At 40.2% G+C, this 11,238-nt stretch overlaps 1 protein-coding gene across 2 annotated transcripts in view; it reads right to left on the bottom strand.

The window, feature by feature from the left end:
• Positions 1–217: 217 nt before the first annotated feature.
• Positions 218–11,238, bottom strand: part of LOC127674888 (integrator complex subunit 6-like) — a 54,857-nt gene continuing 43,836 nt past the window's right edge. For both annotated transcript variants that reach the window (XM_052170685.1, XM_052170686.1), the window contains 7 exons: positions 10,199–10,417; positions 9,022–9,145; positions 7,459–7,601; positions 5,518–5,752; positions 2,898–3,272; positions 1,513–1,606; positions 218–1,183 (listed from right to left, as the gene is read on the bottom strand). In XM_052170685.1, the coding sequence (XP_052026645.1) occupies positions 1,075–1,183; positions 1,513–1,606; positions 2,898–3,272; positions 5,518–5,752; positions 7,459–7,601; positions 9,022–9,145; positions 10,199–10,417 (1,299 nt within the window). In that variant the 3' untranslated portion in view covers positions 218–1,074. The remainder of the gene's footprint in view (positions 1,184–1,512; positions 1,607–2,897; positions 3,273–5,517; positions 5,753–7,458; positions 7,602–9,021; positions 9,146–10,198; positions 10,418–11,238) is intronic.

Here is an 11,238-nt window from a genome sequence, read left to right as displayed (position 1 = left end):
TGTGTGTGTGTGTATAGAAGTCAGAAGACAACTTTTAGGAGTTGGGAGTTGGTTCTCTCCTTTCACCATGTGCATCCCAGGGATCAAACTTAGGTGGCAAGGGCCTGTACTTGCTAAGCCATCTTATAGAACCTCTTGTTAGCATGTTCATTTGTTTGATAGTGTGCAGTTTGTTTGTTTTCTGAAAGGACATACACAAGAGACATACACTTAGAAATGTAGCTTTGAAAAATCAATAAAGATGATTTTATTTCATATATGGAAAGTGAAAATCTCTTTGATCACTTACATTTTTACAAATAAAAACAACAATACTGCTCCATATAAACTTCTGTATAAACATCAAAGAAAATATACATATTATTTTTCCTTTTGGTGCTTCCAAAGCACAAAAATGTACAAGTCCACCTGAAGGCTTTCTGTTGTCACATACAAGAACAGGTGTCAAAGGTTAGTGCAGCCCCAGATGCACTTTGTAATGGTCCTAGACAAAGTGGAAGAGCACTCGAGGTAGATTGTTTGCTGACTCCCCCTGCCCTTTCCCAGAGAGAAATAAGTTACTGAAATAGCAGCTTTTTACTCTTTGATTCCAACTATCCTGAATATTGCATGGTTTAAAAGGCACAGCTAGGAATTGTTGAAAAGTTCGTTGAGCACATGATCACCATGTGGACTCTTTATGAGTGTGTGTTCTATAGGACACAATGAGGACAGTAGGTAGTGCTCGCCCTGGAAGTGGCCAGCCCCTACTCACTCTGAAAATGCCTGGAATGGCAAGGCCCAAATGAGTGAACTCTACTAGCTGTAGTAGGAGCAGCAGTGCTCTGTGATTTAGCATCACTTTTCCTAATTGGAAAAAATAAACAACAAAATGAAAAAAATATTTTCAATCATAATTTTTAAGGCAAAAGCCCAGATCTTACTTCCAGATAATCGTTAAAAGCTCTAGCCAAGTGCTTTCTCATAGCCTGAGTTAGGTCGCTCTGTCACTCAAACATTCTATAGGGCATTAGAAACGTCCCATTGCATCTGAAAGCACATAAAAGATGTTCTTTCTCCTCATTTGGCTTGGCATTAACATGATGATCTGCTGTTGATGTGATTCACATTGTTAAGAAGGTGGTGGGAATCTATTTTTTCTAGTACCTTCTCAAGGTACTGAATTAAGACTCTTCTTTTAAACCTGAAGATAAAAAGAAATATTATTAACCATGAGTGCCATAGATGACTTTACAGTGTGCCGGGCGTTATGCAGCCTACAGGCCAAAGGGAGTATTAGTCATCCTCATGGAAAGAGCAAGTGGGCATGCCAATCTGAGGAGTGCTCGTACAATTAGCTAGGACTCTTGTAGCATCCATCTGAACACTGCAAGAAGCAGTAGGCCAAGTGATTTCACGGGTCAAAATAGAACCTATCCCCCTCTTTCTGCTTCATTGGATCCTACTACTAAATTAAAACAAAGACAGAACCAAAGCAATTAGAAAACCTTCACAACTGTTGGTTATACCCACCTTGCAGCTTCCTTGATGGTAAATTCAACAAACTGTTTCTTCGTCTCCAGAGGTCCCTGCACTTCTTCAAGCAAAACGAAAATCCTTTCATACTCTGATGATATTACAAAAATTCAGTGTTATAAAAATATGCATGAAAAATTGAGTTCAAGCATCATACATCCTCAGAAATTGTTCTTTATGCGTAGAAAGTCATAAGTATAGCTGGTATGTTAAACACTAAAAATCAATATGTATGCAAATATTTATGAAGGAAATTCTTATAAACAGCATTCAAATGAGGTGAGCTAAATACTGGTTGTCCCAAACCATACTAATCCATGAAGCCTGTTAACATATTATCATATACATATTATGTGCTGATAAAATTAGGGTCTGCACATTGAGTTTTCCAGGATTATGCACAGGGGTCTAATGTAACCACAAGTATCCCTTTCAGATGCAGTAAGGACAGTTGATGGTTTCTGGAAGAAGGAGAATCAGTTTTCCTTGAGGGTGTAGCTCCTGGTAGGTTGACTATGCTCCATTGGATGGCCTCGCACCCAGGAGTACATGGGGGGTTCAACTAGTTACTAAAACACAAGGACAGGAAGTTGAGGGGGTAGGAGGTGGGGAGGATCTAGAAAGAGTTTGGGGAGAGTTGAGAGTGAATAGGATCAAATTTTATTATAGAGATCTATAAGGATTAATGAAAAAAGGAATAGTAAGGATCAGGAAGAAAAGGAGTCAGTAACAGAAGTGGATAGCAAACGGGACAGAGAAGGGTGGTGCTGCTGACAGCATGCAGGACAGGACTATGGGCACAGTGAAGCAGCCTTCAGAACCCAGGGAAGGCAACAACACAGATCCCGCCTTCATTCCTAAGAAGGAACACTGGTCTGCTAACTAGTTTTCACTTTAGTCCAGTGGAAATGTATCCCAAATTTTGAATTCCAGAGCTTAAAAGCAATCAGTTTGTGCTGTCTGAAGCTATGGATTGCCTGATAACTTGCTACACCAGCAAAATGAAATTGCTGTAAGTTAAGGCCAGAACAACCGCTTTTAAGTGATGTGACAGGCCACGACTAGCCAAAAAATGAATGTCAAGACTCTACTAAGTTAAGGATATAACTCAGTTGATAGACTGCCTGCCTAACAAGCGTGAGACCCTGGGTCCAATACTCAGCCTCCTGTTAATCGGCTCTGGTAGCACATACCTGTAATCCTAGCACTCTGGAGGTAGAGACAGGAAGATCAGTTATTATCACCAGTCTGAACCATATCGTGAGTTTGAAGCCAACCCAAGCTGTATGAGAGACTGTCTCAAAATCACCTGCAAAATCTCTGAATCATACAACAAGGGGACTGCCCATTGCATTATTGATGGATATTCCATCCCTACTTACTTCGTCCAAACTTTCGAACTTCCTTCATTAATTGATGCTTTATGTCAGCATTGATGCCTTGGGCCATGGCAGGAGTGATTTGCATTGGATTTGGCACCGTTTCCAAAGCAGATGCCATTGTGATTTTTTGGTCATCTACAGAAAGACTGCAGGTTTTGGCTCCTCCTAGAAGTATATTATTACCAGGTTTGTGAATCAATACATCTTTCCTGAGACCAGTAAAGTCATCAGATAGAGAATCCAACTGGTTAGATATAAGGCCTTCTCCTGACACATTCATAAACTCTGCTGGAGCTGATTTTAATAAGAAACCATCAGCTGGGCTTTGCCCATTTTCCATCTTCTCTTCATGGGTATCATGAATGACAGTGGTGTCTGGAAGACAAATTAAGAAGTTGAGCTGTTAAGTGGGTACATCATGTCGATCCCACAAGTACCTCTCTGTGCTCCTCAGTTTCAAGGAAATGACTGATTTCATCAATGAAGACCATAGAATAGACAAAGGTCCAAGACTATTCAAATCAAGTGTAGGAATGCAACACAAGGCCTTCTTTCCTCTTTCCAGTATGAATGCAGAAACCAATAAACTAATAAGCATTCATAGGTCCCTGGTGCTCAGGGCTTAATGTCAACCTTTATGCTTCAAAGTCATCTGTAAACAGCTACTCATTAGTGAGTCTAAATCCATACAACTTATGAATACTACCTTCTGACTCCTGTATACACCAAATAGCCTGAGCAAATTTAGATGCCTACTGGGACTGAACAAATACTCCGCCTCCCACCTGCTAAGCAAATGCCTATCTGTAGATGATTCTGCCTATTTCCCCCTTTGGGTCAGAGTAATTCTTTTTCTATTTTCAGGCGCCCTATGCCATTTACTTAACTACTGCTGTACCAGGCTCCAGAGTAGGAGCTGGGCATCAGCAGTGAACAGGAAGCAAAGGAGCTGACACTGCTCTTACAGAAGCTGTAGTGACACGGGGACATCAGAGAGAACTACATAGTCAACGACAAACAACTGCTCTCATTTGAGGAAAGATGTAAGTAGGGGATGAAAGCGGGAACATCGGAGGGAACTGCCAGGGCAACAAGCTGGTGGCAGAACCTTTTGGGAGGATGCCAGGTTGCATCAATAGCAGGACATACAGGGAGGTAAGCCAGGGGCAGCAGAGTGAAGAGTAAGAAAGGTATCACTGGAACTTGTGATAAGTGAGGATTGTGGTGTCAGGCCCCATGGAGCTATATGGAGCAAGGTGTATCACGAGTGCTGAGGAATACGGAAGATGTGCTCTCTGTATGGATGTGGGATGCACTACTGATCTGCTGACACCTCCACTCTGGCTTCAAGTTAAGAGAGAAGATAGGTAGGGATTGGCCAAGAATGGGAAGCTGGGAGATATCTAAGTATGGTGGCTTGGTGAGGAGCGAAAGAATAAAGACAAATAGTAAAATACAGGATTAAACTGAATGCCAAACTACTTCATCTTGTTAGTGGAAGAAAGACAATTTTAAAGTTCATGGCAGTTTTTTCAAGTTTGTCACCTGGACCGCTGGACAAATAAACATGTGTCCAGGAGCCAGCATGTGATTGGCTTTGAGAGTAGATGACCCTCCATTCTTCCTGACTCTGATTCAGTGACATTAAGGTGATTACTTGACACCAGAACATAGTATTCATTACCCTAAGGTTCTTCAATTTTACCAATCTTTAAAGGTGCTATACAGCTTTTCCAGTGGAGTGAGGGATAGTCTCATTAACCGCCACACAGAAGGATGCCAGGAGAGCTGTTCTAGGAGAGGCAAAGCTAGGCATTTAGTTGTAATACATAAAACATGGTTATCTACTAGGCTCCAAGATGAACGCACCATGTCCGTGGTTAAATACAGGGTTGAGAGCAGAGGAATGAATTGTAGTCTAGACATATAAATATTGACATCTGCTCATATAGAAACCCAATTTAAAGCCTCAAGGTCACATAGGAGCACCTTAGGAAGACAGGAAAGCAAGGAGAGGTCCCAGGATTAAACTGTGAGAAAGAAACAGAGCCAACAGTAAAGGGTGGAGTCACTCCTGGCTGGAAGAGAAACCTGTTTCACATGGAGGAGGGCATGAACAACTCAGCCAAAGACTATTGAGAAGGAATGGCAATGGACAGAAAGCACTGGTGACCTGAAGGGTTGTTCTGGTGGGGTCAAGGAGGCAGAGCCCAGACTGTACCAGTTCAGTCATGAGTACGAGCTGATGGCACAAACAACTGACGATCCAACCTTTGAAGTTGATCCAAACAGTTAGAAGCAGACATGCTCAGAGCTCCTCATTTTTGTATTACTCACTATGAGGATGTTTACTAAGCATGTATTAATTACTAATTATGTGGTTAATATTATGTTAATTACTATGTAATTATAGTTTTTTTTCCTCCACTCATATGGCTAAGATCATTGAATCAGGGTCTCTGTTCCCCATAAGGTCTATTGTGCTACTACCACAGATGCTTTAATAATGGTTTGCTTATTAACAAAAAAATGAACATAGAAAGAAGTACAAACGAAAGCGACATTTTTAACATGTTAGTCCTCTAGGAACCATAAGAAAATCACAACTCCTGCTCTATACCTGGATGTACAAAGGTGTGCTTTAGGAGACTTGGACAAGATGGGAACCATGAGGCCGACAGTGGTCCCTTTCCGCCCACATGGTTAGTTACAGTCGGTGGTGTTTGTGCTTTCCTCAAGAGCAGGGGCATACTTCGCCTTCGCTTAGATGACATAGGACTGTTGGGTTCCCCAGGACGTTTTACTTTGTTTTGTGGCCCTACTACAAACTCATCTGCTTCATCGATCATCATTCCCTAAAAAATAAATAAATAAATAAATAAATAAATAAATAGACACATTTCATTTAAAACAGAAGTTCAACTCTCAAAAAACAAACAAACAAACAAACAAAATCATCATTCAAGCACTTTTCACACACACGTTTCCTTAGCCATGCACTGCCTGAATGATAATCCCTACAGCAAGTCTGTTATCAGAAAATGAAACCCAATTTTAATCCTGTCTAAGTGAAACAAGGAGAAAACTTAACATGCATGTTTTTGTCCAAGGTTAATAGAGAGCCTCAAAATGCCCAAAATGTAAGAAAACCATAGTTATTGTTACAAATCTTTTCAAAGAAATTTATGTGTGTATACCCAGGCATGCTTGTGTGCACAGTGTGTATAGGTGCCCAGGGAGCCCAGAAAATGGTATCAGTTCCCCCCCCCCAACTGAAGTAGTGAGCCACATAATGTGGGTGGGGAATCAAGCCTGGGTCTTCTGCAGGTCTTAACTGCTGAGCCATCTTTCTGGCACCCACAGTCAACCTTTGTAAAGTAGTATAAAAACCATCTGTACTAGCCGGTTTCAAGGCTTTAAGAAACACTGCTCATTTCTGTACACAGCATGTCGATGGTGAATGGTAGGCAAATGTGAGAACAGAATTCTCTCAGACACAACCTCAAATACAGATTCAAATATGCCTGTTTGTCTTGGCACTCATAAGGAAGTGAGGCACTGTTTACTCTTGAGAACAAATGAAAATGAGAATCACCAATATCTTATCTTAGGTAAAAACCTGCTATCATCATAGACAGCCCAATAATGTACCTTATAACTTGGAAAATATCATGGCAATATCTAAAGGATGTTCTCCCTCTATTATCCATACAAAGCAAGATAGCATTTTTATTGAGCATTTAGTACATTCTCAGTAATATTCTAAACAGTGTAAGTGTATAACTCGATATCCCACAAGGCTCTGTCAGTTTGGTGCAATTATTATCTCCAGTGTTATATGGAAAAAATTCAAGGTACAACAGAAAGACTAAAAATCTTCAATTAACTAAAGATTGGCATAAGTTGGAATACTTTTTTGTTAAGTTTTATGAGAAAGAGAGATAGAGAATATATCCATGATGTATACCCATGTTCATCTATAGAAAGAAGTATATAGCTATAATCCCATTTCTTTTCATTATTAAATGATCAAGTCAGTAATGTACAACACATGTACACTCACATCATATTTAAAACTCTAAAATAATGCAAAGTGACACCAAATAGTACAGTTATAGCTCTCGGGACATACATATGCAGCAGTATAGTGCTGGCCATGGAAATGGATGAAACACTTGGTATTCTCTCTATCAAAAGAATTAGTGTGTGGTAGTATGAATGTGGATCCAGTAAGATATAGGCTCAAAGCCTGCCTTTGTCACCCATATGCTAGTGTTTGACAGCTAATTTGAGCCTAGATTTCTTCTTATTATAGAGTAGATGCAAGCTTTCAAAACACCTCTGGGTAAAACATAATCATTTAAAACAGCAAGTCCTAGGACATATTCAACAAAGGACAGCTATTATTTTATTAAACGAACACAACTTGCATTAGGAGACTCCACTTTCAATCCATACAGAGGTTTTGGTGTCATATTTACTTCTGATTTTCTATACATCTGACTAAAAAAGAGAAAGAGTTATAGCAAAAAATATCAAGACACAGAAATAGGTATACTACCTTCTTATCTTGCTTAAATGGATTGCCAAAAGTATGTAGTCGTTTTGGTTGATCTGGATCGAGCTCTCGTAGTGGAGAAGCCAGCATCTTTAGATATTCCTGGTAATTACCCATTTGTGCAACTGGGACACTGTGAAGTGAATCTGTAAAATCACCAGCAGAGGAAGTGATAATTAGAGCTGAAGGATATGGTCATTTTGGAAGGATATTATTATAGCTGTTTCAGCAGCATGTAGCTTGGAATCTTCAATCTAGTACTCCAGCATCTAGCGTATCTTAGTTTAGGCTAATCAGTGATCTACAGTTATATAGTACCTACAGGCTCACTTCACAAGAACCAGAGCAACTTCTTTACTTCCAGATACCATGCTTCCCACATACCGCCACTTGAATTCACAACTCTGTATACTATCTCCGTTTTGAAACACCTAGACTCCATGGTATTCTGGTGTTCTTTGTTTTAAAAAAAGACTATTTTCATTTTATGTATGTGTGTATGTGCATTACATACACGGTGTCTGCAAAATCCAGAAGAAGGTGCCAGGTCCCCTGGAGCTGAAGTCATGGACAGTACAACTGTCCGTGTAGGTACTGGGAACTGAACCGGGGTCTCTTCTAAGAGTAGCCAATACTCTTAACCTCTGTTCCACCTCTACAGCCCCTCTCTCTGTTTTCTGGAAGAGTCTTACTTTGTTTGAGGCCCAGGCTGGTCTCAAATCTGTGGACTCCTCCAGCCTCAGGCTCTTGGGCGCTGAGCAACCATTTCCATGCCCTGCTCCTTATGGTACTGTCTTGTCACACAGAGCATCTTTGTTAATGCTCTGTCTCTGTCTCTCTGTCTCTCTGTCTCTCTGTCTCTCTCTCTCTCTCTCTCTCACACACACACACACACACAAACACACACACATACACGTATAATGTCAGAGATTTGGCTAAGAGTTTGTTCATCTCTGTGGATCAGTGACCCCCATTTAATTTTTTTAAAAGAATTATTCACTTATTTTATGTATATGAGCTGCCTTCAAACACACCAGAAGAGGGCATCGGATCCCATTACAGATGGCTGTGACCCACCATGTGGTTGCTGGGAATTGAACTCAGGACCTCTGGAAGAGCAGTCAGTGCTCTTAACCACTGAGCCATCTCTCTATCCCTGACCCCCATTCAAAATTAACAAAATAAGATAAAGAAAAATTACAAACAGCCACACTATTCCTGGACATTACTAGAGTTCACTACTCTCATGGAGAGCAGGTTTTTACTGACGTTTTCACGGCAGGCTGGCTACAATCAATGTCTGAGTATACAGGCTTGGAAATCTGAAAGACCTAAGTTCTGGCACTTTCCAATGGGCTAAACCTGCTCAAGCAAGCTATTAAAATGCTTGTTCTTCAAATGGACATAAATCAGTATGTATCTCCTGATTTTCTGAGGTTTGCTTGAAAGACCACACAGAATAACGGTACCAGTGGTCTTGGATGCTGAAACCATTCTGCAATACAGACTTTCGTGGGAGTCATGTCTGCTGTTCTCCTAATGAAATGTAAGCTACTGTTCAGTTACCTTCATCTTGTCCAACAATAAACTTCCGAGTCTGCAGTAGATTCGATCTCATTCTGGTCAACTGGTCTAAAAGTCCTCTACGTGGAATATCATAAGCATTTCTATATGTCTGAGGTTTCAAATCCTATTTCAAATAGAACAATCCCAGTTACTCCCAAGGTTTTTAAATAAAGAAATGTAATACCTAACCTTCTTAAAGTCTTACTGAAGAGAACAATATTTAATACAACTGGGTGGAGGCATTTTTTTCCAGTAGAAAAATTCTATTTATTGTTCCCATAAGTCATTAAAGTCTCTGAGAATATCACTTTTCCAGTACATTATTTAAAACTTCAAATCCCAAGGTTTATTTGTACCTGCGTTGCAGTACCACTGCCTGTAACCTACATCTCTCCTGCCAGCAGACCGTGAGGCAGAATGCAGCATCTCCCTACAATATTGCAACTGCTGACTGAACACTGCATCAAAGTGGCTTAGGGCCCAGCTGCAGTGCCCTTGGAGCCTGCTTCAGCCCCAGGATGAGCCAGGATGCTTGCAGCCAGGGACTGAGAAGTACAGAGGGGAGGGCCCAGCTGCTCTGAGCACCTTCCCTTCCTCCAAGAGAAAGCCTGGGGCCAGAGGTATCAAGAGGTCTGGCTGAGGTTTTCTCCAAGCTCTGCAGAGCCTCTTCATTCCCTCACCACTTGCTCCTATTACTGCTGTCACGTCATAGGAACTTGATCTGCACAGGGCTGGAGCATCTGCCTGCCTACTGCAGTGTCCTTTCCACTTGACTTTTAACAGCTGTTTGCTGCCCATTCCTACCAGCCAATATATCTTATACATTTCATGCTTGCATGTGTTGGCAGAATAATGGCTTTGTTAATAATTACTAACTCCAAGCCATGCCTGGTGGTGCATATATTTAATCCTGGCAGAGGGGGAGGTGGAGGCAGAGGCAGAGGCAGAGGCTGAGGCAGGGGGACTTCTCTGACTTCAAGACCAGCCTAGTATACAGAGCTAGTTCCAGGACAACCAGGGTTACACAAAGAAACCCTGTCTCAAAAAACCAAAATCTACTACTATTATTAACCGCAACAACAATAAAAACAACCCCCAAATAGGCCATTGTTTCAAACTAAAGCAACACAAACAATAAACATACCAGACAAAGTGACCTTTCAATATCACAACTTACCTTGTTTAAGAGCCCTACTTGGAAGCCAGCAAACTCTTTGGTATTCAGTTCTATGAGTCTTGGTGCACTTTCCCCTATGATTTCTTTCAACAGTTTCCTAAAACTCTTATTGTGAGCCAAGGGTAGGCCACATGCAGAATGATTTTTCACTTTGATACCAATTTCCTGGGGGGGTTTCTTCCCCACTGATGCTAGAATTCGGTCTGACTCTAGTTTGGTCTAAAATGGAAGTACAGAATATGTTATGAAAATATCTACCATATCATCCTTTTATTCTTTAAGAAAAATACTTTTAAGAACCCCACCAAACAGTTTTCCTGTGCAAGTCACAGAAAAACAGTAAGTAACCCTCCCCTCTGCTTCTCTGTCCTACCGCAGCAAACACAGAGGGGAAGACAAAGGACTTCATGCAAAGTGTCTTTTGGAGTGTCAAAACTATGAACGACTCATGGAGAAAATAGAAACCATGGGCAAGAATTTCATTCATAGACACGAAAAAGTACATCTTGTTACTGCCAAATCTAATCAAAATCAACTCATTCCAGACACAAAGGTTTTAAAAGTCTGTTGTTATACATGTAAAGTACTGTTTAGATTTAGATCATATATAGATTGGTATTATATCTGAAAACATTAAAAATGATGATTTTTTTAAAAAAATCAGATTATCCAGTAAGTCTTATAAAGCTAAAGTTTAATTGAACAAATATTACTAAGCAAATGACTTTTAATGTCTGCTCAGTAAGTATCACTAACAAACATTGGGAAATCTCCTTAAAAGGCATTTTATCAATTGATTTTGTTTGAATGAATGAAAGCAGGGTTTTTGGCATATTTTGTGTTTTAGATACATCTAAGATGGTTCAGGGAACAGTGGTGACATAGATATTTAGTAATTAGAGAATAAGAAATTAGTAACAATCTTTTCTTTTTCTAAAAGATAAAATTCCATTAATGTTCAATAAGCCCCCAATAATATTTTTTTACTTTTTATGAATTGGCCAGAAATTTTTATTTTCCCTAACTAACTTTGGAATATA

Source organism: Apodemus sylvaticus, chromosome X (assembly GCF_947179515.1).
Source record: "Apodemus sylvaticus chromosome X, mApoSyl1.1, whole genome shotgun sequence".
Classification (NCBI taxonomy): Eukaryota; Metazoa; Chordata; class Mammalia; order Rodentia; family Muridae; genus Apodemus; species Apodemus sylvaticus.
Note: the sequence above shows the minus strand (reverse complement) of the source record. Positions and strands in the feature narration are given on the sequence as shown.